The sequence below is a fragment of the Colletotrichum jinshuiense genome, chromosome 7 (assembly GCF_051148585.1).
Source record: "Colletotrichum jinshuiense chromosome 7, complete sequence".
Classification (NCBI taxonomy): Eukaryota; Fungi; Ascomycota; class Sordariomycetes; order Glomerellales; family Glomerellaceae; genus Colletotrichum; species Colletotrichum jinshuiense.
In genome coordinates this window covers 2,467,994-2,495,564 of record NC_139314.1, presented here as the reverse complement: position 1 = coordinate 2,495,564, position 27,571 = coordinate 2,467,994, and the positions used below count along the sequence as shown (strand labels likewise).

Sequence of the window (27,571 nt, the reverse complement as noted above, 5' to 3'; positions counted from 1 at the left end):
GCGGGCGTTGACGATTAACGGCCTTGAAAATCAGATACCCAGTAATGACACTGATGGCCCCTGAAGCATGCTGGAGATGTGACCGTCCAATAACGATCCTCAAATGAAAGAACGTTTGTGTCGCGCTGAGGCACACGCAACCAAAGTTTTGGTGCGTTGCCGCTAAATAAGCAAATTGGGTCCACTAAAAGAAGGCGTCGGCACCTCAGGTCCCGGACAGGTCAAGCCAAGCTCAACACTGGACTCAATCAACCCTGTCCGTCCAAACACTCACTTGTAACAACGATTTGACCTCCATCTCACTTTCTCCCTTGACCCAACAGTTCTAATGTCAATAGAACTCAACTGGGAGACGCTCACAACGGGCCCCGACGGAGAGGCTCTGGCTCTCCGCATCAGAGACTTCATTCACACAAAATTCCAGGCCGTTCCACTGCCGCGCTTCATCAAGTCCGTCAAAGTACACGACTTTGAGTTCGGCACCATCGCGCCGGAGTTGGAGCTCAAAGATATCACCGACCCCCTACCAGACTTTTACGAGGAAAACTCGGACATTGAGGATGACGAAGAAGAGGAGCAGGTCATAATCGGGCATCAGCAGCAACATGCCCCCAAGAGCGAGCTGAGTGCTGGCGAGAGGAGGAGGCAGAGGGAAGAGGCTTCGTTGCCGCCAATGCTTAGGATGCATGCGCTCAGGGGCCAATCTGGGGACTTCCCCAGTCCTTTTCTAGGGGTCTCGACGCCGGGGATTCTGGGCGGCACGTCAAACTTACATTACTTCCAGTCGCATCTAGGGACCGGGTGGTCGGGGACGCAGACACCCCTCGCAGCAGTGGCGGGCGCGCACATGGGCAACAGACTCGACTCTTCGGCCGTCGGTTCTCCTGTCGGGTCGCCGCCGCTGAATGGTTACTCGCCTAGTCACAGCCGGAACCCCTCGCAGAGCTCGATATCCGTGAGCGACTTCAACCCGACTTTAGCCCAGCAGCAACAGCAGCAGCAACAGCAGCAGGCGCTGCGCGAAAAGGCAAGTGTATCAACGCTGGCGCCCACGTCTGCAGGGGCATCGAGGCCGCCTACAAGGGACACACACCTTGCAGGATCCGCGATTCAGGAGGAGGATGAGGAAGGGCCGGAGCACGCCGGGGAGGAAGACGACGAGAATGCGCCGCGGTTCCGCGAGCCAAGGCCGGATGATCTGCAGGCTGTGTTCCGGATTCGGTACGCTGGCGATGTGAGGCTGCGGCTGACGGCGGAGATCTTGCTGGATTACCCGATGCCCAGCTTCGTGGGGATCCCTGTGCAGTTGAGCGTCACCGGGCTGTCGTTCGACGGTGTCGGTGTCATGGCGCACATTCGCAAGAGGGTACAGTTCTGCTTTCTGAGTCCCGAGGACGCGGTCACGGCCGTTGGCGCGGATGATGCAGGGCCCAGCGAGCCGGGGAAGAGATTTGGCGGGTTGCTGCAGCAGATTCAGGTCGAGAGTGAAATCGGGCTGAGAGATGGAGGGAAACAGAGTCTGAAGAATGTTGGCAAGGTGGAGAGGTTTGTGTTGGAGCAGGTGAGGAGGATATTCGAAAATGAGTTTGTGTATCCCAGCTTCTGGACGTTCCTAGTCTAAGAGGCAATTTGGGTTGCTCACTCCAGCATTTGTCACGAGGCATGAAAAGCATAGTCGTCAGGGTAAAGGTACTTATTGGTGGCAAACACAAAATCCTGTGCAAAATTCGCTCTATAATGGTATCTACTCTCAAAGAGAACATTAAATCATTCCTCTCAAGACTATCTACGTCAGGGTGCTCTTGAACCCCTGGTAGGCCTGCTGGATATCCATCTCGAGCTCGCGGGCCTGCTGCTCGCTCAACTCGTCAGTGGCCTTCATCTGGTTCAGCGTGATGAGCCACTGCACGATCTTGCCCCTGTTGTCGAAGTCGCGGTCCGTCACCTTGTTCACCGACTGGATGACGTCGGAGAGCAAGGGATGCAACTGGTCTTTCGAGAGCAGGCCCAGCTTGACAGCATCAAGGAAGGTGATGAACTCCTGCGTCGCTTCCAAGATCAACGTTCCGCTAGTGTTACCAGAGGCTGTGGGGGCTGGGGCGGCGCTCGAGGATGCGGTCACGGTCGTCGAGGGCATGCCCACGCGGATGCGCTCTGTTGCGCGGGGGACTTCGAGCTGTTGTGGGGGGATCAAGGTGGTTAGCCTCGGCGTGGTGTACGAGAGGTTGATAAAAAGAGTAATACGAACATCCCATTCCGCCTTGAACTCCTCCAAACCCACAAAGGCATTTGCCACGGTCTCATCTGCCAAGATGGACTTGTACTGCTTCAGTGACCGCTCGCAGATCTCGGTATAGTCGGCCTCGGGGATGGCGTCCTTGAGGAAAGCCTTCTCAAGCTCGTCGAGGGTGACGATGATGCTAAAGATCTCGGCGAGCGAGTCCTGCAAGTCGCGCTCGGCGCGGGTGTCGGCTAGCTTCACCTCCTGTCGTGATGCATCGTCTTGTTAGCTGGCACTGCTGCCTCTGCGGGGGCGGGGCAGCTGAGGGGGATCCGCGGAGGCACGGCTGAGAGTTTGGCTACTTACCTCATCGAGATTGATGGTTGCCGATAGTGTGGTGTTTGGGATGTAGCTATGCGGCGTCGGCGCATAGGGTTGCCGGGGCATCATCTTTGCGGCTGGATTGGAATCGTCACCAGCTTCATGGTCGATCGGCAGCTTTCGAGCTGTCGAGCTCCAACACATGCGTTGCGTGTCGCAGGGCCAAGGACACCACAAGACATGGGTGTGGAGGATCCATTCCTCAGACTCGGCTGGGACGTGGGGCAGGCTCCCAAACCCCAAACCCAACGCAGCTTAGCGCTTCTTCCGATAAGATAAGCCCGGCCAGAAAATTTTTGGGCGAGCAGCGAGCGGTTCTGCAATTGAGAAAGTCTGAAAGTTCCCGCGCCCACTGTCAACGGTCCCTGCAGCCAAAACCTCTTTTACCCCCCAAAGCAGGACCCAAACTGACCGGAACCCCCCTCCCTTACCGTTCACCATGGGTTCCTCCAAGAAGAACCTCAAGGCGACGAAGAAGTTCGAGAAGAACCACTTGAAGGGTGCTCTCGATAAGCGCAAGGAGTTGGCCAAGGTCAAGCAGCGCCATCAGGTCAAGGCCAAGAAGCTCACGAAGCGGACCAAGGATTCAGAATTCTTCAAAGATGGCGACGCCGCCGCGGCCAAGGCCAAGGCCAATGGGCATCAGAAGGACGCCAGGGTCAGCGCCATGAGCGTCGACGACTTCTTCCAGGGCGGCTTCGAGGACATCATCGACAAGGACGGCAAGAAGGCGGCGAAGAAGCTCGGCAAGCGGAAGCGCAATGCACCCGAAGGTGACGACGAGGACGAGGACGAGGGCAGTGCATCGGAATTCTCTGCCGAGGAGCAGCCCATCGGCAGTGATAGCGAAGACGGCGTCGAGGACGACGAGGCGGATGAGGATCTCGGCATGTCCAAGGAGGCCATGGACAAGCTCGCTCAGAATGACCCCGAATTTTACAAGTTCCTCAAAGACAACGACCCGGAAGCACTAGACTTTGACGAGAACGCCGACCTTGCCGAGGTTGACGAGCTGAGCGCCGGGAGCGACCAGTCCGACGACGAGCAACCGAAGAAGAAGCGCAAGAAGGACTCCAAGAAGAAGGCCGAGGTTGAAGAGGAGGTTGCTGTCGACAACGAGCTCACGCGCACGGAGGTGGCCAAGTGGAAGAAGTTGATCGAGGAGAAGCAGAGCTTGCGAGCTGCGAGACAGGTTGTCCTGGCTTTCCGCTGTGCGGCCCATCTGAACGAGGATGACACCGACGACGAGAAGACGCACAGATACACTATCTCCAGCCCCGAGGTCTTCCATGACATCTTGATCGTGGCCCTCAAGCAGATCCCCGAGGTCATTTCCCACCACCTGCCCATCAAGGAGTCTGCGTCTGGCAAGATCTACGTGCCTACAGACTCGAAGAAGTTTCACACGCTGTCCATCATGATCAAGACGTTCACTGCCTCTATCATCCACCTTCTCAGCACGCTGTCTGACGATGCAACCCTCAAGCTTACCATTGGCTCATTAGAGCCCCTTATTCCGTACCTGCTTTCCTTCCGAAAGCTCCTCAAGGCCCTCATCAAGACGGTTGTCAACTACTGGGCCAGACCGGCCAGCTCAGAGACCACCAAGATCACCTCTTTCCTCGTCCTGCGGAAACTCGTCGTCATTGGAGACAAGGGCATTCGCGAGACGGTTCTCAAGGCTGTGTACCAGGGACTCGTCTCTGGATGCAGAGCAACAAACATCAACACTATCCAGGGCATCAACTTGATGAAGAACTCGGCCGCAGAGCTGTGGGGCATTGACCAGAATGTCGGCTACACGACAGCCTTCACTTTCATCCGCCAACTCGCCATCCACCTCAGAAACAGCATTGTCAAGAAGGAGAAGGATGCCCACAAGGTCGTTTACAACTGGCAATATACCCACTCGCTCGACTTCTGGTCATGCGTGCTTGCTGAACACTGCAGCCCTCTGAAGGAGGCGGAGTCGGGCAAGGAAGGCCAACTGAAGCTTTTGATCTACCCTCTCGTGCAAGTCACAATGGGTGCGATGCGGCTCATTCCCTCCCCGACATACTTCCCCCTGCGGTTCCACCTGATCCGCGCCATCCTCCGCTTGTCTCGCGCAACCAACACCTACATCCCTCTGGCATCCGTCCTGATCGAGGTCCTCGAGTCGGCCGATATGAGGCGCTTCCCTAAGGCCTCGTCCATCAAGCCGCTCGACTTCCACGTCGCGTACAAGGCACCCAAGTCGTACCTCCGCACGCGCGTCTACCAGGACGGCGTCGCCGAGCAGGTTGTCGAGCTCTTCAGCGAATACTTCACCGTCTGGGCCAAGAACATTGCGTTCCCCGAGTTCGCCCTGCCGGTCCTCATCCAGCTGAAGCGCTGGGTCAAGCAAGCACGTAAGCTCAAGTCCGGTAACAAGAACAACAAGGCCATCTCGCAGATCGTCTTGCTGGTGCAGAAGATCGAGGCCAACGCCAAGTTCATCGAGGAGAAGCGTGCCAAGGTGGAGTTCGCGCCCAAGGACCGCGCCCAGGTGGACGCCTTCCTGCGTGACTTTGACTGGGAGAAGACGCCGCTCGGCGCGTACGTTGTTGTCCAGCGCAAGATAAGGGAGCAGAAGGCCAAGGCGCTGGAGGATGCGAGAAAGGAGGACGAGAAGAAGCGCAAGGAGGAGGAGAAGGAGGCGCTTGCCGAGAATGCTGAGGATGATTCCGAGGAGGAGTACGCCGACGAGTTGATGGATGATGAGGCGGAGGAAGCGGAGGAGGACGACGACGATGAGGAAGAGGACGAAGAACTCGAGGACGATGAGTAGAGTTGTGGCTGTCGGAGAAGACTTGAGATATAAAAAGTGATTTTTACGGCGTCATCCAAACACGCTGGTGTTCAGGTATATCATGTAGGCAGTTGCGACATAATTCTGGAGGCCTGTAGCCCTCAATCCAAGCGTCCTCGTTCCAAGATTCGACATCTTCATCAACTGAATTTATATGTGGGCAGGTTCGTCCCAGGTCGATGTTTTGGATGTAGCAAGTGATCTCGACTCTTATATCATTTCGGCCGAGTCGACCAGGTGTTTTAACACGGGCACGCCAATATGCCCAAGTTCGGGTTTGGTTGAGTCTACATGGTTGCTTTCGGGCCTTAATTACTTATGGATGATGCAAGGATGAAGACCGGCGCAAAGCCCTGCTTTCTGAAGGGAGTATTGCGGCGCATTCAGCACCTAAACTTCGGGGGGATGCGCCCAGCGGGGTACACTCTACGGCACTGGAAGGGGACAGGCGGCTGATGGCCCGCGTTGATCCTTCCGATAAACGTCTGCCTAGCCTACTTCAAACCAACACTTGACCACCTTCCCAACCTAGACCTGGGTGTGACTTGACTACCTCTCTTGACGTGTCCTATTCTCGTTTTTGTATCTCATCTCCTTACCAGGCAAGTCATTAATCAACAGACGGCGCATATATACTGGAGCATCCCCATTGCTTGTTATCCCTCCCACCAACAAAGTCCCATTGCATGCGGTGAGCCATCGGAACCATGGCTCCCCTGGCCGCGGATCCTCGCCAGCTGGCGGTGGTCCTCAATCCAGCCCGCCGCAAAGCATTCTACACCCTTCTGTATGACATTACGGGCTACATGCGCTCGCAGCTTGAGCTCAAAGACGGTGATACAAACCTTTCATCGTCTGGTAACCCGGCCTCGCCGTCAATCCAGGACCGCAATGTTCCACTTTTCGTCCCAGACGCCACCCAAGGAGGACGCAACAGCCCAAGCCACCCAGACCGTGGAGGCTCGGGCGTGCACAGCGCCCAGCTCAAAGCACTGAGAAGGGCGGCACTGAAGCACTTTGACGAATGGCGCAAGGATATCCTGGAAAAGGTGAAGGAGATCGCCTCGGCTAGGGACGATGACAAGATTCTCGAGGCCCGGAAGAAACGCATGTATGAGATGGATAAACTGAAGCAGGAGTCCCCTGGTGTAGGAGAGGATTTGATAAATTTTGGAGATACGCCCAAAGCATCAGCGGCCACCGAAATCGACAAGGAAGTGGCGACTCTGCAAGAGCAGTATCACCCGATTCCGAGCCGCTTCAACACCATTCCGGTTGAGGATAGAAAGGAGGTCATTAGCTGCCTCTTGGTTCTCATTCTGTCGACAGGAAGTTACTCTGCACACTCCCGGGTCTTGGCTCTGTACCTCACGTCTGCCTTTGAACTACCGCTGGCAGTTCTCATTGCGGAGGAGACCGAGATTGCCAAGTCTCTTGTCGAGTCCTCGACTGCGGCCGAGAATCAGAAGGCCACCATGTCAGCAGAGGCTGAGGCCGCAAAGCGGCGCCAGGAGAACCAGACAAGCCGCTTCTGGAAAGTTGGCCTGGCTTCCGTGGCAGGTGCTGCTGTTATCGGAATCACGGGCGGTTTGGCGGCACCTGTTGTCGCTGGTACGATTGGTGGTCTCATGGGGAGTGTTGGACTTGGCGGTGTTGCGAGCTTCCTCGGAGTCTTTTGGATGAACGGTGCTCTCGTCGGCACGCTTTTCGGTGCCTTTGGCGCGAAGATGACGGGAGAGATGATGGATACATACGCTAAGGAGGTCGAGGACTTCCGCTTCCTGCCTCTCAAGGAAGAATGGGGACAGGACTATAAACGTGCTGACCTGGACGGCAAGCAAAGCGCGCGACTACGCGTAACCATCGGCATAAACGGATGGCTTACAGACGAAAAGGACGTTGCGAGACCCTGGCGCAGCTTGGGTGATGAGTCCGAAGTCTTCGCCCTGCGATACGAGATGAAATCTCTCCTCGCCCTCGGCACCGAGCTACAGGGCCTAGTATCATCCTATGCGTGGAGCTTTGTCAAGGTGGAAATCCTCAAGCGGACTGTCCTGGCCTCCCTCTGGGCTGCTCTGTGGCCCGCCTATCTCATCAGCGCTGCTTCCAAGATCGACAACCCATTCAACCTCGCTCGAAACCGCTCCGACAAGGCCGGGCGAGTACTCGCCGATGCCCTTATTGCGAAGGTGCAGGGCGAACGACCCGTTACACTGGTTGGCTATTCGCTAGGTGCACGCGTTATTTACTCATGCCTACAATCTCTCGCAGAGCGTCGGGCCTTCGGATTGGTCGACACTGTTGTATTCATCGGTGCCCCAGTTCCCTCTAACCGTGAGCACTGGCAGGTCCTTCGTTCCGTAGTGTCTGACCGCATTGTAAACGTTTACTCGGAGACGGACTACATCCTTGGCTTTTTATATCGCACAACATCATTCCAGCTCGGGGTCGCGGGTCTGCAGGAGGTCAAGAACATCGAAAGAGTTGAAAACCTGAACTTGAGCGAGGAAGTCAGCGGGCATCTTCGCTATCCTAGCTTGATTGCCAAGATACTGACAAGATGCGGTTTCCCAAATGTCAAGGGCGGTGACGGTGCTATCGAAAAGGACGATGACATTAAGATCATGGACGAGGAGGCGGGTACTCAAATGGGCGAGCTCATTCAGCTCGATGCTCAGCCCGATGCGGAGTCGGAGCCGCAGCCGATCCGATCCAAGCACAATGCGAGATTTCCGAACGAACTGCGTCACCCGCTACACCCTGATCCTCCACAGCGGAAGAAGATTCCCAATCGCACCAAGGTCTCCAGGACTGGCGTCTCGACCGTCTCGCAGGCCTTTGATCCCCTGGGAGCCAAGGGTAGCGACCCGTTGAGTCTTGACTCTTTGGGCCAGAACAAGCAGCAACCCGCTTCGCCCCACCACGCGGACCTCCTCAGCCTGAGCTCCCAGCCCCAGGAGAAGCAGCAGTCCAGCAGCTCCGACGTTGCCGATCCACTCAACCTAAGCACTCTAGGTCAGAAGAATGAGCAAGCTAGTCCTTCTGAAACTGCGAGCAAGGCCGAAGAGCGAAGAAAAGAAGCAGAACTTCCTTCGCGACCTCTTCCAGTTCAGTTGGTCCAGAGCGACGGCATGATAGACACGCACCGTCGTCCAGAATTGCCGGTCAGGCCCAAAACCTTTCCTGTGCCAGCCCAGGACGACGATTCCGATAGTGATAATGATAGCTTCAAGGGCATCCAGATGGTGGACAACGACAACTAGTGGGGCAGGGCTGGCCACTCCAGTCCACGGAGAGGTACCAATTGCAGTATTTATAAAGGATAAATGTATAGTTAGTCCAACACTTTTGAATGGGAACACAGCACCCTTCGTTGAAATTCGGCCGCAACTACAGGCCCGACTGAATTCTGGAAGAGTAAAATCAAAGATGATACAGCCTCGGCAGTCGCTCTTAAGATCCGCTACAAAATGTCGAATAGTGAGTGTACAGCTGAATATGGAGTGTATGTGTAACAAACTAGATATGTACTGTTATAAATATTGTAGCCTTGACATACTCCAAGTATTGGGAAGCATCGTGGAGAACTCCTTTCGGGTTTTAAATTTCTTCCGATGTTTCTCATCTTTTTCGAGAATGGTCTGGTACTTCTTCTGTAGTTACAGCTTGCGGAAAGCGAAGGGGAACAAGCTGTAAACCGTGCCAATAGTTGTCGGTGCTCTTGCGTAGAAGATAACTGGATCGACCATCCAGCCTCGGCTTCGGCTCCGAGCATATTGACAGTTGCATAACACATGGCCTTTGTTTTTCGAAAGAGTTCGTTTGGAGTTGACAGGTTGGGATGGCACACAGACAGAGGACACAGACGGGAGGTTCATGCTTCGCGAGAAGAGAAGACGTCACGGAACAGCTATATGACGGGCCGTAATGGGCAATCTGGAGTGCACGCGGCATTGGCTGTCCACCACATCCAAAATTTTGCCCCTCGCATCGGACGCCCTCCGAGTCACATGGTTGCTCTCAATTACCAGTTGCGACGCGGCACGGCTTCCGGTTCGCGGGACTACCGCGGCATCAAGCAACGTAAGGGTATGTTACCGGAGGTTCCGACCATTGCACGCGGAATTTTTTACAGCGAGCCATTGTTCAGCTGAGGGGACTCGGAACAAACTTGGCAGAGGAACATGTGCACAGGAAAGAGACGACGTCAATGAGTCTGTAACCTTTTCTGGGCGGCGCAGCTGTTCCCGGGTTATATGTGGTTATCACTGTCACTGCCTGTTCGAATCCGCTAAGCGGTTCTGTTCCGAGTCGACAAGTCAAACAAACACACTCAGGGTTGCGCAGCGCACAATAATCCTCGAGCCCGAAGCTCTTTGCATGCTGTTTCAGACAACCAATATGCTCAGAGCCAGCAGAATCTGTGTCTGTATGTAAGCCATGGCCATCTTGGCGCCAAGCTTGCAATTATTTTACGGCCTATGATTCACCACCTGCCAGACGGTATGGCTTTGCATGGTGTGAGTGTCGCTTTTTAAATACTACGATTGGATAAATGCGTGGAACAAGGCCATAGGGTGACTGCTGTTTTGTGAGCAGTAACAGCGCCGCTTTGGAAGCCCAGCTTGAGCATGATTCAGTCTGATGTTCTGAAAAGGCAAACTGGTGCTCGAGAGGCTGAGATGAGGTTTACAATGTCCCAGATCATGAATGAGTCTCCGCCGAAGAGCAGAATCCCGTCTGGAAATGTAGCGTCATGCATCCTTCGGGAGTGACATGCAGTAAGACGGGGCTGGGTCCAGGATGCGGTTTTTGTCGGAGATAGCCTGATTTTGATAGTGTCCAGATTCCAAAAATGGCAGCGCAAATGTGCTTTTTGATTGCGGCACCGAATAAAGCTCAAGGCTGTAGGCTGCTGAAGAAGAATGGAACCAGTGAAATTGCGAGTGTCCGTGAACGGAGGTGGAGGAGAAGATTTTGGACCGCGTGCATGAAGCATAGGCAGGGAAGGGCGGGATTCTCGCAGGGATGGATAGTTCCAGAGGCGTGATTGGATATGATGAAAGAACCCCTGTTCCTGAGACTGTCGGGAACGGGGTTGTAGGGCGGCTGGCGGATTGGACAGACAAGGCGGTCAGTCAAGGTCAGATGAGCCCATGGCCGGAGGGGTTTCCGGCCACATTGTAAGCAGTGATTACTGCAGGAGGGCTTATGGAAGTAATGAAGCCGAACAGGCGCTGGGCGTTGGCCAATAGTTGGGCATTCTGTGTTTGCGACAGCCCGACCTGGAGTTGCACCGTTGGCTCGGGTTCCTTTTGGCCATCATCCTCCTCCACCGTGTCAGGTCCCGCAGTCTCAGTCGCGGTTTAAATCTGACCTTGGTGGCCGCGAATCCCTGTAGGATGCGGCGATGAGGACGAACGACGAAGTGCGAAAGTGCAACCTGGGCCGGCCGCATCGAAGCATCGTAGCCGCCGCAATGCCCAATTCGTCATTTCAGGCATGTTGATGGGGGCCCGGCGTCAGCGAGAAATTGGCACCGATGCGGATGTCATAAGCCAAGGTTGGCCGCTGAAAGCCTGAAGCGTACATTGCGACTGACTCGGGTTGCCCCTGCTCCACGGGGGGTCGGTTTTCATCAGAGAATGAGGGGCCAGTTTGCCTTGTTTTGACTCCCTCGTTGACCTTTGACGACAGAGGCACAGTATGAAACTTGAAAGACGTGGCTTTCGGTGAGGGGCGCACGAGGCATCTCAACGGGTGAATTGAGCTCGAAGATCAGCGAGTTCCAGACCATGCAGGTCTTGGGCAACTTTGGAGACTTTGCAGCAAACGATTGTTCTGGGTTAGTTTGATCCGGCATATTTTGTCCGGTGAGGAAAGGAGATGTACCTAGCCCTACCGGGGAGGGCGAGATACTTAGGGGTCCAAGTACCGGGCACACAGCGCAGAGTGCGGGGCGACAGCCCGCGATGCCTCAAGACCTGGGCCGAATGAAGGTAAAAAATGTCTGAGGGCAGTTGGAAAAATCAATCACAAGAGCTGCCAAAATGTCGGAAGGCACGTGCGTTCAGGCACCTCCCCTTCATTCTCCTTCCTCAGGTCACATCTTTTGGGGTTTCCTCGGGTTAGGCAGGCAGGCAGGTAGGGGCACGCACCGTGGGAAGGCACGAGAAGACAGGCTTGCGTGCCAGGTGAGGCAGGCACCATCGAGCTACCACCACCGACCTTGCCTTAGGTCGGCCTTAGCACGTCTGGAGCGGTCCAGTAATAACGAGAGCTGCTGTTATGTACACAGAAGGTGCTGGTCCTTTTCTGATGGAGGTGGGCGGTGCGGTTTATTTATTTTGTCAGCTAAGGCATTTCCAGTCCAGTCTCAGTCCCAGTCCCTCACCTCACCTCACATTGTGTACAAGCGCAATTGGGCCGTCCATGTCCGGATCCCCGTCCCACGTCCCACGTCCTACGTCCCACCCGACAGGCCCACGATCAAATATCCACACCCAGCACCTGGATTCCCCATCACAACTCACCAACACTCACGCAACACACCCTCCCACCCGCCGCCTCTCGCCGCCGCCGCCTCCTTCCGACTTCTCCCCGGCTACACTCACGTCCGCTCATGAGTTTCTCCCCCCTCGACCCCCTACATCGTCTTGCCGTCGTTTAAAACCCTAAACGAACACGACAAGAGTCGTCCGCGGAAAGGCCCAGGCCGCTCTCGCTTTACCTTTCAAAACCACTTCCTCCGACGATACACACATCCCTCCTCCCCCCCTCCTTACTTGGCCCTGACGCACGACCGAACAGGCCACCACCGGGGTTTTCGAGCCATTTACCCTCCGCCGGTCTCAAAACGACGTTTGTTTTTCTTTGCGAATACACTCGGTTGGCACATCACAATTTACACCAACCAACAACAACGCACCTAGGCTGTGCCACCGATACCCGACTCCTCGTCCTCGCAGTATTCTACAGAACCTCTGATTAGTCGGCACGTCTTGCGCGCCCAACTTCGGTCACAACCCCCGACATTCTCTCGACTACCACTGCTGCGATCCAAAAATGAAGGGCCGTCCTATCGACCAGCTCGTTTACGAGCACATGTTTCCTAAGCCTCGCGCGAGCGATCCCCAAAATTTCCATGCACTTTTGCAGCGCAGCCTGATCCTGGAAGTTCGTCAAGAGGTTCACTCCTTTTACGGCCACCTCGACACACAAGAAGCCAAATACCCAGGATTGGACTACTGCAATTCCATCCATCGTATTCGCCTCAGCCGCTGGACTTGGCATCGTCGCCTGTTTCGAGCGTTCGACAACCTTCGCCTTACCCCCAATGAGATCGCAGCTCTGACAAAGTGGGAGGGCACGAGATGGGCCAAAGAACGCTATGAGAAGGAGCAGGGTATCACCATCAGGGACACTGCCGCTGACGGCTTCCCCAACTGGGTCGAGCCGGAAGACCGCCCCGCGCCTCCGGTCCGGAACCCTAGATCACGGTCTGTTGAGACTGATGATGCCACGGACCCTGGGGATGAGGATATGGACGGCGAAGAGAGCGACGAGGAGCTTGAGAGTGTTGGTGTGGCTCTCAATCAGCGACTGAGAGAGAGAGCGGCACGACGAGAGGCTGGAGACATGTCTACAGTTCTAGACGAGGAGTGGGAGCAATGGCTGAAGAACGTCATCGAGAGCGGCGAGCTGCCGTATATCGCCAACGAAAGCTCACAGTTAACAACTGATGCTACCCTTGTGCCTCAAGCACTGTTTCCCCCTCGCATGCTGAGTGCTGCTCGAGCCGGCCAGTGGCAAGATATCCCCGACTTTCTCCACGACATCATCCGCCGCACCCTCGAGACCCAAAACTCGAGTAGCGAAGAAGACGCTACGGCACCTGCTCGTCTACCTACCCTCACCAGCCCCAATATGACGCGAGAACGGCGAGGCACCGATGAACACCACATTGGCGGCATCTCAAATTGGCGACGCACGTATTCAGATTTGCGCCTCCCAGTCGGTGACAGCGCACCCAGCCCGACTCTGCAGCGAACGGCACAGGCTCCCGGCGCATAGGAAGTTTCGGCACCTGAAAACCCTTCGCTCTTTCCTGAATCATTTGTCACGACTACGCGGGCAATGACTCCGCAGGATTTGGCAGAGATGACTGAGAGGCAAGTGGCCGCCATGAGGGACATGCCATTCACCTACTCCGATGACCCTACACGATATTTTGAATTGATGGAGGAAACATTGTCAAGACTGTACTACGACGCCGCCAGCCTCTGAGTATAGGCAACAACGAGCAAGGATCAGACCGAGTTCGATCATACCCGATGCCCATATCTCCCGAGTTTCGCGGTATTCACTGACGAACTATTTTCTCGGTCTGCTTTGATTTCTACACTAGAGTTCTTTGAGTTTTCTGGGCATAGGGAGCACTGTCACATTGTCACGACAGGCCCCCCACACATCACTCGGTTTATTCCCCCCATGGCGTTGGACGGATTAGTTTTTTCTTTCTTTTTTTTTTTTCCTTTTTTTTTTCTGCAGGACTTGCAAGGGCTGGATCAGCGAGGACAAGGGATTATGAGAAAACGAGAACTCTCCGCATTTCAGGGCTCGATCCAACGATGCCTCCTGTATCTAGCCGGGAGCCCTTTGCCACAAAAAGTGCTAATTTTACATGCTTAATCAATGTTCCCATGGATGTGAAGTGTAACTTTGTCAGTGACTTTTAAACGGGAGTGCATGCAGGGAATTTGTAGGCAGATTCGTAAAATATGAATTGGGTGTATCGTGCGAGAATAGGACGATGCTAGTCTTCCCCTCCCTCCCCCCCAAAAACGCCATTGCCCAGGCATCCCAATGTGTTCACTTCCAACGAGTTGGGCAAGCATTGCCTTCCCCCAGAATCCCAAATGATATCTTCCTCAAAGCGAGAAAGGCAGTATCCGATCAACGCCAACTCCTTTTTACAGCCCACAACCCCACCACCCCCTTATTTTCGTTACACTCGTGACCAAAAGCCTACGACATCTCGCGCACCCTAGACGATCGCCGCCGGGAAGTTTCCTTTGAGCTTTCCTTTTTGTCGTCCCCTTTGCCCTTCTACGGCTCCAGGTGAGACCATTCGGGAATGGCCTTGATCTGCTGCCACATGTACTTCTCCAGCTTGTTGGCGCTCTTCGCGTATGGCGTAGACTCATTGTTGTACTTGCGGCAGTTGTCGAAGATGAGTTTTGCATCGCGAGTAAAGTCTTCGGGCGTAGCGTATTGGTCCGCCTCGAGTTTCGTCTCCATGGTACTGAGGTCCATGGGCTCCTTGATGACCTCGTAGTAGTCGGCGACGTCGTCCTTATTGACGGGTACGAGGAAGGGCCAGGCAGACTGGTGGTTCTGCAGGTCGTTGAGAAGGTGGAGGAGTTGGTTGTAGTTGGGGCCATGTCGGGGTTGGCGGGCGAGCTCGTCCATATCTGGGGACCAGCCTGAGGCGCGGATGGCGTCGATGCTGAGGGGATCGATAGGCTTCGCGCCACTCTTCCATTCCTTGGGAGGGGCATGCACGATGTGCGACTTGGAGTACGCGCGAATCTTGGCCTGGACGCACTCCTTCTGCTTGAGCAGCATGCGGCCCATCTCAAGATAGCGTATGCGTGGTAGCATAGAGCACTGCATGATTGTACCGCCCTCGTAATCTTTTATGTATCCCATCCACACGCTCTTGTCGAGTGTGATCTCTTTGGTGAAACCCTGCTTCTTGAAGTATCCGATGGCGTAGTTGTCGGCGTAGGTGAGGAAGTGCATGACGTCGCTCGTGGCCTTGACGTAGTCTTTGAGATGGGACATGAGATGCGCGCCGTAGCCCTTGACCTGCTGATCCGAGCTAATGGCGCAGAAAACGATTTCGGCAAACTGACGGCCCTTGAAAGGGCGGTAGGTGATGCCGCCGACGACCTCGAGGGGCTTCTTGACGATCGCGATAGACAAGTGGGTCCGGTCGTAAACGAGACGCGCAATGTAGTCCTTTGGCATCTTCGGGAGTTGCTTTTGAAAGATGCATTTTAGGCCGGTGAGGATGATAAGGGATTCGCGCTCGTTGTCATTGTTGACCACGCGGAACTCGATCTCGCCGGTGCGTTCTTCGATGACGGCGGGCTGCGAAGGTCAAGGTCAGCCTGCGGGCCCATGTGGAGGGTAGGACGGAGATCGCGTGGGCGACCGCGGTCGCGCGGTGTCTTAACACAATGTCGATTCAGGACTTACCTTCTCAGGAAAGGGGATAGGCTTCATCGCCGGCTTCTTCTCTGGCTCTGCCGACTCATTGTGCTTGACCCTTTTGGTCGCGGTCGGCGAGGACGGCTCGTCCTCAGCCTTGCGCTTCGCGGCTAAATTAACGTATCAGTCTATATTTAAACGACTGGATTAATAAACGCCATGCGACTTACACTCTTCCTTCATATTGACCTCGGTCGCGAGCCTTCGCAGGCCTGTTTCGATGGACCTTCTCGGCGGATGTTGTCGTGGTTCCTGGACAGTTGATGACATACCGCGCTAGGCTCTGCCGTTTCTCCGTTGCCGGATGGGGTCAAGTGGGTCAATGCGCAAGGGGATGGTGGAAATGCGCTAAGCCCTTTTGGCTCAGGCCACAATTCATGGTGGGACCTGGAGCTCAGAACACGTTTGGGGAAGCTGTGTAGAGTACACTTCGTGATCTTTCAAGTAAGCTGCCAGCATCTTCCGGATACAATTGGAATTTCACGATCTTTCGCGCGCACTTCAACGATCCGACTATCACTAAGACATCAAAGTAACCGACCAAGACACGACCGAAGAACCAACCGTTTCGTCTCGATTGGCAGATGGACTCCTCGTTGCTTGAGGTCTGGCAAGCTGCTGCTAGCACGCCGTTCCGTCCCGCTGTTGCCAAGGACTCTCAATTCTTTATCGCATTCCTTCTTCTCGTTGTGGGTGTCGCGATTACGGGTGTTTTCGCTCTGAGTAAGCTTCTATTAGCCATCCAACGAAAACTATCACCTAACCCGTGATATAGACAGGTCCTTCGCCAACATCCCAGCGCTGGGTGTACCCGCCTCGGTTGCGATTGCGTAAGTCATTCCGCCCCCCTCTACGTTGAAGCTTCGGCTGATATAGATTGTAGATTCGGCACGGTTTATATGTTCTGCGCGGTCGGAGTCTACGTCTAAGATACCCCAAGAAGCTTTTCAAGTCGGCGGCGACCTTGTACTTTAGAAGAAACAGCAAAGAAGACCATCCATAACACCATCCTTTCTATTTCTGGTGACAGTTTCCATATACAGAGCTGCTGCGTCACTGGGAGCCATGTCGGGCGCTCTTCCTCAGCCTGCAACGGCACCTCAGCCGCTCTTCCGCGCTGTGGCCAGCTCGACGCGGCCGCTCTATCAGTTACTGAGGACGATCAATTTCTCGAACAAGGTTCATGTTCAACTCCAAGAAGACGGTATCAGATTTGCGGCGGACCTATCGAGGGTCATGCAAGGCAAGTGTAGCAATAGTTAGAAATGGCGGGCAGAATGATTGACCATCTACTAGGTACTGCCTTCCTCGACAAGAAGCTTTTCACATCGTATTCTCTGAGTCTCGGAGATGATGGCGAGAGCTCCCAGCCAACCCTGCCGAATTTCCAAATCACACTTCCAGCTCTACTTGAAACGCTCCAGATCTTTGGCGCAGTCGATGTCGCAACGCGCACTCAGAAGGCTGAGCAGGATCCGTATCGCAGCAATATCCGCAACTACCGACCAGATGCGTTTAGTAACCAAACCCTCGGAATTGGCGGGACCTGTAGCCTGGTATATACCGAAGAGGGCGGCCAATTCAACATTATCATCGAGGAGAGTGGCGTCAAGACCACGGCCAGCCTCACGACCTACCTACCGGAAATCCCAGAGGAGATACCCTTTGACCGAGAGAACCTGTCTTTCAAAATCATCATGCAGGCGCGCTACCTTCTTGACGCTCTGGCTGAGTTGGCGCCCACTGGCCCCAAGCGCCTGACCATCACAGCCTCGAAGAACCAACCCTACCTAACTCTTTCCGGCAATGGCGACCTGGGGACATCCAGTGTGGACTTTGCTAAAGGACGCGAGCTGCTGGAGACCTTCTCTATCCAGGATCGGTGGACCCAGACCTACAAGTTCGATCTGATTAAGTCTTCAAGCGAGGCGATGCGGATTGCTAGCAAGATTAGCTTCCGAGGCGATGGCCAAGGCGTCTTGAGTCTGCAGTTCATGGTCGAGGTGGAGGGTGGAGGCGTTAGCTTTTTGGACTTTCGGTTTGTACCATTCGTTACACACGAGGATGATGAGGACGAAGAGGACCATGAGGAGGCTGAGTGAGCCGAGGACGCCCAAGGCCCATTTGGTACAAAGGTGTGGGCCGGTCGTAGGTCCCATGGGACGTCCCATTCAAATCAAGTCTAATATTTTCGATTTTCTGGCATGCCTTCCGCTTGCGTCGAGCCTAACAATGAACCGTGCTCCATTCCCGAAGTCTGGATGGACAATGTGAGCCGCTGGCCTTTCCTAACAGAACTTGGTCTTCAGTCCGCAAAACGCCTCCCTCGCAATGACAGCTCGGCTGGTGGGCTGTGGCACAGGCTCACCGGGCATGCAAGGCTCCGTCGTGATATTTCTCATATCCAGAGAGCCATCCCATAGGCGGAAAGCAACGGGCCTGGCGTCTAGTGATCGTCATTCCTCACGCAACATTCCAGCGCCATCGACTAAGCCCCCGAGGAACTGACTGGGCCCGGCAAGCCGGGGCTTTATAACTAAAATAGGCCGAGTGGGCGGGCAGGTAGAATCTTGTTCGCAACCGGCGGAGGCGTTGACGGGGCGTTGGGACGGACTTGTTGATGTCTCGGTCGCAAATATTCGCAGAGATTGCGGGGGCATTCCGACTGGAATCTTTGTCACCGTCTTGCCCGGTTGGACTGTTGGCAGTGGTCCTGCTCTCTCCTCCGCAGCTGGTAGATATATCTTACTTCTGTTTGCGGAAGGATCGCGTTCGCCCTCTGCCTCTTGCGGACATACCATCGCCAACCGGCCCCAAACTAGACTTCCCTATCTACCAGCTTCGGCCTTTACACAAATTTTTTTTTTTCGTGCCATCTAGACCCGACTTTCTTTGAACTCCATTGACTCTGATCTCTCGTGTTCATCGGCACATCGTTCACTCCCGCGTGTTTCTTTCTCTACCATCACGAAAACTTCCTTTGCTCTTCGGTCTTTATAACCTCGTGGTCCATCCACCCATCTCTTCCGATTCCTGTTCCCAGCAACACATTCACACACGCACAAAGCACAACAAAGTCCTTTGACACCCCCAACAAACGAACACCCCTGGATCTTTAGACATCGTCGATTACTCTTTCGCAATGTGGCCCAAGAAGCACACCAGTTCATGGCTCGATGCCTTGAAGCCCCGCCGCTCATCCACATCGACATCATCATCCCGGTCCTCAGTGTCCATGTCTCTCCGGTCGGGCTCCAGCAGCCGCAGCAACTCACTGGCTTCTGTCAACTCGATGGGCACCGTAGATGAGATGGAGCACCTTATGGGCGACGAGCCAAGGCGGTCGGCCTACGTGCCGAAGCACGCGGCCAAATCTTTCATCAAGACGGCCACTTCCAAAGATATCCGAAAAAGTGGCGAGATTCTGTGAAGAGTACCGAGGAATAATGTTGACGGATACTCTCTGTTGACTACATGAAATTCATCGACATCACAGAAAGGTCGATATACGAAAACGTCGCTGTTTCTCGGCTGCGTATTCCCAGGGCATCACTTATCAGCCTACGGAGACCGGAGCCAATAAAACAACCGACTACACCCACCGCCTCACCAACCATATCTTGACTTGAGCGAAACAACTCAAACTCGAAAAAAGACGACCAAAGAACGCAGTTCATTCGAAGCATTCCTTATTTTGAGAATCATCGGCGCATGCATCATATGCAGTCATCATTTCGGCGCTTGCTCGCCCTTGTCGCTTGACAAGGGCAAATGTTGGAGTTCACCAGGCGCGATGGACTTCCAGGATTAGGCGACTGGCCATGAGGGGCCAGATCTCTTTTGTGAAAGAGAATTACCATCATTACCCACCGAATAAGGCCAGAATAAGGTCAAGGTGTAGGGAATATAGACTGGAGGATTGGAATTTTGGCCATGCAGCCATGCAATCTAATAGAAAGATTGGACCCGGCAGCCTGGGCCAATCGAAAAATAAATATCATTACCGTCAACGTTACTGCACTTTCTGATGTTGCGCTACCTCCCCGTGTTTACATTCAAGCGCTTAAGTTAACAACAGTTGGTTCTTTTTTAGATTCGTGCCAGTAAATAACATTTTACGAAGCCAGAACGCGACGCTGACATACATACGCTGGGTGGTATATACCAGATTCTTGCAGGAGTAGATAGCGCCGGCAACACGAAGCCGGCCCAAAGGAACCGACATTACCGACCTCATCTTGCGCCTGCATCGATCAGCGCACTCACTCACTGTACGTGCGTGTTCTACCTCGTACTCTACCTCGTACAAACTTTTAAGGCGAAGTAAGTTATTTAGGCGGGCCTTCTTCGGCAAGATCGGAGCTGGAACGTCCAAATGCGTCTGGAGCATCGCGTGATGCCAAGTTGGCTTTGTAGCGGTTTACGTCCGTACGGACTCAGAGACCACACGCACTGGGCCAAAGACTACCGATACATGGGGCAATCACCGAGACGGACATCTTCTTACATGAGGAAATGTCGAGAAAAGCAAAGAGGCAGGAGCGAACCAAATTGTCTCAGCTCCCTATGCGAACACTGGGGCAATGTAACGCGGCGGCATGGGTTCTGAGGCAGGGGTTGTATTTTTGCAGCTGCTTTGCATGCCAGAGGTGCCATTCGTGAGGTCTGAAATAGAATAGCCAAGGTTACCTTGGTGTTTGGGGAGTTTGGATGCTTTAATTTACCGCGCTCACTGATAGTCGGTTGAAAGGGAATGGCTCCCGAGTCCTTGACGCTACTGTGCAGGCCGCCTGCGATAATGACGTCGATCCGACGATAACGAAGTAGAAGAGAATCGACACCTGAGATAGGTGAGACCTGGATCAAGAGAGTTTAAGGCCCCCGAGTGTTATTCTTTGGCTGATGGAAGGGTGTATGTTTGGCGGCTGGTTGGCTGGTTTGTTAAAGGGCCAGTGGGCTGAACTGATTATCGCACATTGCCCAGGACCGTTCCAGAACAGCTGCCCCTCAGCCCCCCGAACCCCACGCGCTAGTTCAGGCCACAATGGCACTGTTCCTGCAAGGGTCAGGCACCCTGCGCTACCCGTGTTTACCAGGTTAGCAAGGCCAAGTCGGCCTGACTCGCTGAGCCAAGCCTAAGCCATTCGCAACATGCCTCTGGATATTGGCAACAATCATCCTCGGGGCAGCATCGAACACGAATCCGTTGCTTCTTCTTGTCCTTCTTCTTCACCATCTCACCGAACGGCCAACAAACAACAGCCCATCTAGCATAATGGACAACGGGCATCATTGGTCGACCTACTGCCGGTCGAGGAGGGAGGCACTCTCCCGCCCCCTCCACTCCCTTGCCATCCTTGACGCCCCCCTGACGTGATTGGAAAGATGGCCAAGGACTACAGACTTCACCACCCAGATCACTGCGATGGGTGAGATTCGTTTCCGAGGGACATTGGGTATGAAACGGCCCCCTTTTTCCTGTTCCTCCAATCCACGTCGCGTCATCGGGAACACGCAGGAGAATGCGGCCGGATTTTCCAGCTCCCCCCCCCCCAAAAGACGCATCCCGGCAGCGTCGATTCGCTTCCTACCCCTCGTTCGGTACTAGAGGCTCTGCAACTGTCTGCCTGGGTCCGGCAGGTGCGGATGATGCCGAATGATGGGCATTAGCACGTCTAGGATCGTCTCCCATTTGGCTTGCTGAACCTTGATCCCTCTGCCTCACCTACCATTGTAGAGCAAGGCGCAAGATGGGTCTATCATTCCTTGTAGCTTGCTCTCCAGGGTACGTTGCATGCATCAAGATACGAGAATGGCCAGCTATTGGCAGCAGTAAGTTGCTGTTGTCTTGACCGCGATCAAGCAAGTGCTGACCGCTCGGTGAGCGTGAGACTCGGCAGTTAAAATTTCCATCCAAAATATGCGTCTGTCAGCCGGCGGTTGTATCTGTGAGCAGAGGTTTCTCAACACTTGCGGCATTGTCGGTCAATCCCAGGTCCGTGGGGGTGCGGCCCGTTTTTGTGGCTGCCTTGGGCCCGTCACTGTTGCCGACATCTTTCGTAGGCAAGTGTTGTCTTCTCTGGGCATTATCTGCCTCCTATGCTAGTTCGCGGCCGACTTGACCTCCCCCGACCAAGTCTCTCATAAATCCTCGACCGTGGCTGCCGAGTCGTTGCCAGGAAGACGGTACGGATTGGATCCAACTGGTCGCTCACCTCTGCATGTCGCCGTCTGCGTCGTCGTACGGCGAGGGATTCTATCGAGTCACGTCTCGCCCGCATCTGCAGCTGACCGGCGGTCTCTCACTCGGTGCGACGTCCGACTCCAATAGTCAAGTGCAACTGATCCTACCAAATCCATCCTCTTTCGTCGGCCGCGATGTCCAATGTTGCCTTGACAGCTCCGGCGACTATCACCTCATAAGGCTGACTGCACGATGCTTTGGGACCGGGGAGGGAAACATGGCACGGGGGAAATGGACGAGGGGTTTCAAGCACAACACCGAAGCAATATGGATTTCACCTACGGAGTACTCGCAGAAAACCGCATTCCACGCTAGAAAGGTTGGCGATGATCGCATGCAATGTCACCCTCGCTTGGGGCTGCCCACCAAGCCCCAAAACCACCCCCCGGCGACGTCTTCCGCTCCACCCCTCGAGAAAGGTCTCTCGGCGGCACAAAGATCAGTAATAGCAACCGGCAGGCACATCCAATGGGTGCATACCAAAATAACAGGAACCGGGGAGTAACCACCCCAGGCCGACTGACGAGGCACGACTCTGCAGCCTCCGCCCTCACGCAGTTTGTCTGCACAACCGGACAGGGATCAGGTTCGCCTTTTGCACTGCCGCAACATGCATAGCACCACACCACACAAACGCGGCCGCTCCCACTACCACCCTCCATCTGTCATTGTCCATGGGTAACCGGATCTGCGCATTCAAGCTGGCAGTCTCCCTGACTAACACCCCCAACTTCACTCGATAAGCACTGTACCCGTACGGACTGGATCGTCAGCTGGCCGAAAGATGGCCCTGATTCGCTTGCTTTTATTTGTCCTACATGCAGATGCAGATCCAGAACAACATACATACAGCCAACCCTCGACCTCTGCCCTTCACCCCAGGTGGCATCCATTCTTCTTTCGCTTTGTTCTCGTGCTATCCCCCGGCCATGGATAGCCTCCACAGTCAAGTCACTCGTTGAGGATCTCAAGAAATCCATCCCCCTTGGCATTCTCACATATGTCAGGTACCAGCCGTGGCGGTTCATACTGTCCTTGAATAGCTGCATGATCCTCTTTGTACGCCCCAGTCTCCTACATGATGTCTCGGTCGAGCTTCAGTATCCGGAGGCTCATCTCACCCCGTCGCTCACAGACGGTCAATGGCCGCCCTCACTCGGACGACTCTGCTACCGGCGAGGATATTTCACTCTTCAAGTCCCGTCGCAAGCAGCAGAAATCCAAATCTTGGGCGCCGTCTAGGTACCCGTCCAACGCCAAACCCAGGAGGCCTTCGAGGGAGGATGTTCTTATACGAAGAACACAAAGCGTCAAGAGGATCCCGAGCGAGGTTCCCATTTGCTCGCAGGGATCACCACATTCATCCTCGAGTTCTTTGTGTAGTTGCGAGTGTCGTACAGACACAGCCTTGGCCACCAGAAGAGATGACGCCCTTTGTTCTCCTCGACTTCAGGGCAGACCATCTCGATCTTCGGCGCCAAAACGTCTTGCGGACCGCAGACATCTCCGCATCACTCCTCTGCAACCGCCAAACACCAGCATGCCTAAGCCCATCTCGAAAGAAGCTGACATCAAGGCTTATGAGGCTGGCGACATAGATCTATCGGAGCATCCGGCACTCAGGGAAAGCTCGTCGTCCCCGTCATCTCTAGAAGACGACAGTTCAGACCGCTGGTCTCTTGACGTTCAACGACTCATTCAAGAAACAGACGAAGCCTTCAAGGCAGTAGGGACGGCCATCGAGGAGGCGAAAATGGCCGTTGCGACTTTCCCGCCGCATACAGACACCGGTCACGCATCCGCATCAACAACCCCCAACATACAAAAGCCAGATTCACCAAGCCTTCCGCCCGCGAAGCTACAATCCAGAAACAGCACTCCGGCGCTTCCCCCTCAAACCTGCAGCGCCCCTGTATCACCAACATCAAAGCCGAGAAGGAAGAGTTCAAAGAAATCCAAGCGGTCTCAGCCAAGGTTCAAGAAGTCTGCCCGCTGGCAGTTGGGGGAGGATGTCGTCGGCATTTTCAGCGGACAATTCTTCCGCAAGCTGGAGGTTGATGAGCTCCTTACACCGGATCGCCTCCAAGCATTACGAGCTGAGAGGGAATCCCAATCACAGCCTCGACGGTCGAGCGACACTTTGAGGACCATCAGCACCGACGGCAGCGAGACACCCGTCGAGCCATTCCATCTCCAAGATCTTCCCTCGCGGATAGGAGCAGCCGGGGTCAAGACGGTGTTGACACCCATCGACGCTGTGGCGCCATCATACTTTCTCGACCCCACCGTACGACAAGATTTTGTAGTCAAAGAGAAGTCACCGCTGAGAAGGAAGCCTGTATCCAAGGTCGAATATGAAACGAAGGACTCAACGGCTCTTGGTGTGATGAGCTGTCCCCCACCACCGCCAGCAAAGAACCCGGCGAGGTTTCTTCCCAGGCCACAGATTCCACAGTTGCCACTGTTGCCAACAATACCCGAGGTTGTCGTCACCACGCCCGATGTCGAAGTGTCGTCGACTGAAAAAGGCTACAAAGCCAGCGGCCGAACTTTCACGCCTGTTGATCATGACGATTTCGTCCATTTCCAATCAACAAACTACACGTTCAACCACCCCACTTACCGACAGGGGCGAATACGGTTCCGCAAGACGGAAGTTGTCAAGGGAATGAAGATCGACCCAGACGACACCCTAGACTGGACCGCCTTCCAGATGGCCATCCTCGGCGGTGCGGGGGACCTCTTTTCTGATCCATCGGATTTTTCTCAACAAATGGAAGCCAAGGAGACTGCCGATCTGGTTGACTGGTTCGAGGGTTTCGGCTTCGAAAACCACGGTCTCTTGATCACTAGCGATGACCCAGTCGTCCCATGGAACGGGTTCCCCTTCACCACTGTGGAGCACTCGCCCAAGTCATGCACCAGCGCCACGACGGACAGCGAACTGCCCATACCAGTAGGGCCCGAACACCCCAGTGGCTTCTGGAACGAGGGCAATATCAACGCGTCCAAGTTCCTGACGGAGGGGTGTAATATCAAGCGGTGGACAGTGGAGGGCCACCCCAAGCGGTACAACCGCGAGAGCGTCGAAAGCCTACCGCCCAGTCCCATGCTGGACCTGGTCATGGTGCAGGGCTCCGAAGGGGAGGAGCCTGAGGTGGTGCCCATGGGGTATAATCTGGGGCATGATCTTGGGGATTTTCTTAGATGGGAGGCCGAGAATGCTTTTGCTACGGGTACATATTGAGGGCTGATTGCGTGGCTGATAGACAATGCAATGACTGACGATAACAAGATGCGCAAGAATTTCAATGATACCTATTCATAATGCCCATCGTCTATCCATCACATGAATCCCCTCACAACCGTTAAATTCGGCTGCAGTTTGATACATTTACTTCTCAGCCTTACCAAATCCACAACTAAACATCCGTTGATCACAGGCAACAACAATCCAAGGTAGCAGTGCTATGAAATGAATCCATGAACCAACCCCCTGGAGCTGACATGTGTACAGTGCACACCCCAACACACACGGCCCATCCCACGCCGCCCGCCCCCAATAACAGTGCTGAGCCGAATCGTCAGTCATCACATCGCCGGCCCCCATACGCCGCCCCGACGGCCAGCTCCACATCGGATCGCCCCGGCAAGACCCGCCCACACCATCCATGGGTGTGTTTTTATTTATTTTTACGCGCCGTCGTTCGTCCAGGGTGGTGCTGAACTTCAACGAACGCGCAAAACGCAGAACCAACGACGACCGACACCCTCGCCTAAGCTTGACCCCGCCATCATTACAAGACACCCATTCCGTTGAAGAAAAGTCGCCTCCCGCTTTGGTCCGTGACCGGATTCCTGGATCTGCCCTTTTATTTTATTTTATTGTATCCTACGTCTTCCTCTTCTTCTGCTGCAGCTGCTGCGCCGCCTTGTGCAGGCAAACGCCAATTCACCAACACTCAGCGTACATCGCCGCTCAGCTGTGTGCCACTGTCATCGCCACCAACAGCCCCCGTTCAGGATACGACGCCAAAACCGTCCAGCTTTCGCTCACCTACTTCGTCGCACACATACCCAGGGCAGGGATTGAGGTGGACCCCCCGTTCGCCAGGCTGCCACTCACTATCCCCCACTGGGCCTCCCACTTCGCCATCTCATCGCATCCAGGGCTCACCAGGCCCCCTTCGACGGAATCCCATCGCCCTTATCGGCAAAGCCGCTAGCCCAGCAACGGACGAGTATCACACCTCAAGTCATCCCAGGCTCAGCACCACCACGTTCCTCCCGCTAGACTCCGGACGTGGATCAGAACCCGTCTCACCGGCTAGCCAGCAGCCATGCTCCGCCGCCCCGCAACAACCCTCGCCATCACGGCCGAGGACATTGCAGCCTACGAGGACCGCCGCGCGCGCGAGGTGATGCTTCGCGAGAGACAGGTCCTTATGCAAGCCCAGCAAGCTCAGCAGCAGCAGCAGCAACAGCAAGCCCTCGCCGCCCAACAGCAGCGCATCCTCCAACAGCAGCAGCAGCCCTCCTCGCCGCCGCTGCCGCCACAGCAGCAGCAGCAACGGCATACCCAGGCACAGCTCCAGCAGATGCAGCAGATGCAGCGCCTCCAGCAGCAGCAGCTGGACGACGAAAGCATGGTCACGGCAGAGGGAGACGACGAGGAACTGGACGGCTATGAGGAGCGGCAGCAGGCGCTGCTGAGGAGGCAGCAGGAGATGATGCGGGCGCAGCGGGCGCAGCAGCATGGGAGGGTGGGCGTGCAGACGACGCCGACGCCCGGGGATGGGGGCCGCGGGGGACGGACGAGGGAGGACAGGATCGGGGTTGGAAGGCCCGGAAGGTGAATGACAGTTTTTTCTTACGACAAGTGGGACAACGGCCCAAGGTGTGCTCGCGTGTGTTCTGGCACCCTGGCATTGTTGGGATCAGCAGAAGTTGGTTGCCGTTGTTTGACTTTGACGGTGTTGGATACGGATACGTTTACTTTTTTTGTCGGGTTCTACGTCGCCGCCTACCGAAGGTTCAGTAGGGCGAGGGCAAGACGGATTATTTCATTTCAAAACAGATCAAATTTCAAGCAAAAAAACAGTCATCTGTATTTCCTGGGAGATTTCAACCTTCCCCCCCCCCCCCCCCCCCCGAATGAAACAAAAGTCCCGGTACCAACCCACCCCCCAATACAAGATCGTCACGTCGTGCCCGGTCGTCTAGAGTATAGTTTCATGCGTTTAGCCGCTTTGACGCAAGTCCCAAAGACACAAGAAGAAGAAGAAGAAGAAAAAGAAAAAGAAAGACAAAACGGCCGTCCACGGTGCCAGATATTGACCAAAAAAAGAAAGAAATGAAAAGGAGGGGAGAAACCCTGCGAAAATGAGCGCTTGATGATGATGACGGTGGTGGAAAAACAAAACAAAAAAGTGACCTTGAACCAAATCTGGTATTCGCCGGAGACGAGACCTCCAGAGGACCGCCCTTCGCATACACACACACACACACCCAAAATGCCACCAGGCAGCAAACCCATATGTAGACAAGAACCTCTGTACCAGAAATCCAATGAAACGCAACATCGCTGACGCTGAAAAGTAGATGGCTCGGAATCAAAGAA

General features: G+C 54.8%; 10 protein-coding genes across 10 annotated transcripts; 8 read left to right on the top strand and 2 right to left on the bottom strand.

Annotated features, from left to right (window-relative positions):
• Window positions 1-328: 328 nt before the first annotated feature.
• EsH8_VII_000654 (ERMES complex subunit MDM12) lies at window positions 329-1,621 on the top strand (the record flags this gene model as incomplete). The annotated part of the gene is made up of 1 exon (XM_083270787.1): window positions 329-1,621. The coding sequence occupies one exon, from the start codon at window positions 329-331 to the stop codon at window positions 1,619-1,621; it is 1,293 nt and encodes a 430-aa protein (XP_083128344.1).
• A 165-nt stretch (window positions 1,622-1,786) lies between these two features.
• EsH8_VII_000653 (ESCRT-I subunit protein VPS28) lies at window positions 1,787-2,671 on the bottom strand (the record flags this gene model as incomplete). Its single annotated transcript, XM_083270786.1, has 3 exons — window positions 1,787-2,176; window positions 2,249-2,485; window positions 2,588-2,671. 3 exons carry the CDS (start codon window positions 2,669-2,671, stop codon window positions 1,787-1,789), a joined length of 711 nt encoding a protein of 236 aa, XP_083128343.1.
• Window positions 2,672-3,041: 370 nt separating this feature from the next.
• EsH8_VII_000652 (mRNA-binding ribosome synthesis protein NOC2) lies at window positions 3,042-5,411 on the top strand (the record flags this gene model as incomplete). Its single annotated transcript, XM_083270785.1, has 1 exon — window positions 3,042-5,411. One exon carries the CDS (start codon window positions 3,042-3,044, stop codon window positions 5,409-5,411), a length of 2,370 nt encoding a protein of 789 aa, XP_083128342.1.
• Window positions 5,412-6,139: 728 nt separating this feature from the next.
• Window positions 6,140-8,695, top strand: EsH8_VII_000651 (uncharacterized protein; the record flags this gene model as incomplete). Its single annotated transcript, XM_083270784.1, has 1 exon — window positions 6,140-8,695. The coding sequence occupies one exon, from the start codon at window positions 6,140-6,142 to the stop codon at window positions 8,693-8,695; it is 2,556 nt and encodes an 851-aa protein (XP_083128341.1).
• Window positions 8,696-12,497: 3,802 nt separating this feature from the next.
• EsH8_VII_000650 (uncharacterized protein) lies at window positions 12,498-13,505 on the top strand (the record flags this gene model as incomplete). Its single annotated transcript, XM_083270783.1, has 1 exon — window positions 12,498-13,505. The coding sequence occupies one exon, from the start codon at window positions 12,498-12,500 to the stop codon at window positions 13,503-13,505; it is 1,008 nt and encodes a 335-aa protein (XP_083128340.1).
• A 1,035-nt stretch (window positions 13,506-14,540) lies between these two features.
• Window positions 14,541-15,890, bottom strand: EsH8_VII_000649 (Bromodomain-containing protein; the record flags this gene model as incomplete). Its single annotated transcript, XM_083270782.1, has 3 exons — window positions 14,541-15,587; window positions 15,696-15,817; window positions 15,878-15,890. 3 exons carry the CDS (start codon window positions 15,888-15,890, stop codon window positions 14,541-14,543), a joined length of 1,182 nt encoding a protein of 393 aa, XP_083128339.1.
• Window positions 15,891-16,291: 401 nt separating this feature from the next.
• EsH8_VII_000648 (OST5 family protein) lies at window positions 16,292-16,636 on the top strand (the record flags this gene model as incomplete). Its single annotated transcript, XM_083270781.1, has 3 exons — window positions 16,292-16,430; window positions 16,483-16,537; window positions 16,591-16,636. The coding sequence occupies 3 exons, from the start codon at window positions 16,292-16,294 to the stop codon at window positions 16,634-16,636; spliced, it is 240 nt and encodes a 79-aa protein (XP_083128338.1).
• Window positions 16,637-16,772: 136 nt separating this feature from the next.
• EsH8_VII_000647 (Rad1/Rec1/Rad17 family repair protein) lies at window positions 16,773-17,809 on the top strand (the record flags this gene model as incomplete). The annotated part of the gene is made up of 2 exons (XM_083270780.1): window positions 16,773-16,950; window positions 17,004-17,809. The coding sequence occupies 2 exons, from the start codon at window positions 16,773-16,775 to the stop codon at window positions 17,807-17,809; spliced, it is 984 nt and encodes a 327-aa protein (XP_083128337.1).
• Window positions 17,810-23,032: 5,223 nt separating this feature from the next.
• EsH8_VII_000646 (uncharacterized protein) lies at window positions 23,033-25,198 on the top strand (the record flags this gene model as incomplete). The annotated part of the gene is made up of 1 exon (XM_083270779.1): window positions 23,033-25,198. One exon carries the CDS (start codon window positions 23,033-23,035, stop codon window positions 25,196-25,198), a length of 2,166 nt encoding a protein of 721 aa, XP_083128336.1.
• Window positions 25,199-26,291: 1,093 nt separating this feature from the next.
• On the top strand, window positions 26,292-26,807 carry EsH8_VII_000645 (CDC26 family anaphase-promoting complex subunit; the record flags this gene model as incomplete). Its single annotated transcript, XM_083270778.1, has 1 exon — window positions 26,292-26,807. One exon carries the CDS (start codon window positions 26,292-26,294, stop codon window positions 26,805-26,807), a length of 516 nt encoding a protein of 171 aa, XP_083128335.1.
• Between the last annotated feature and the right edge of the window lie 764 nt (window positions 26,808-27,571).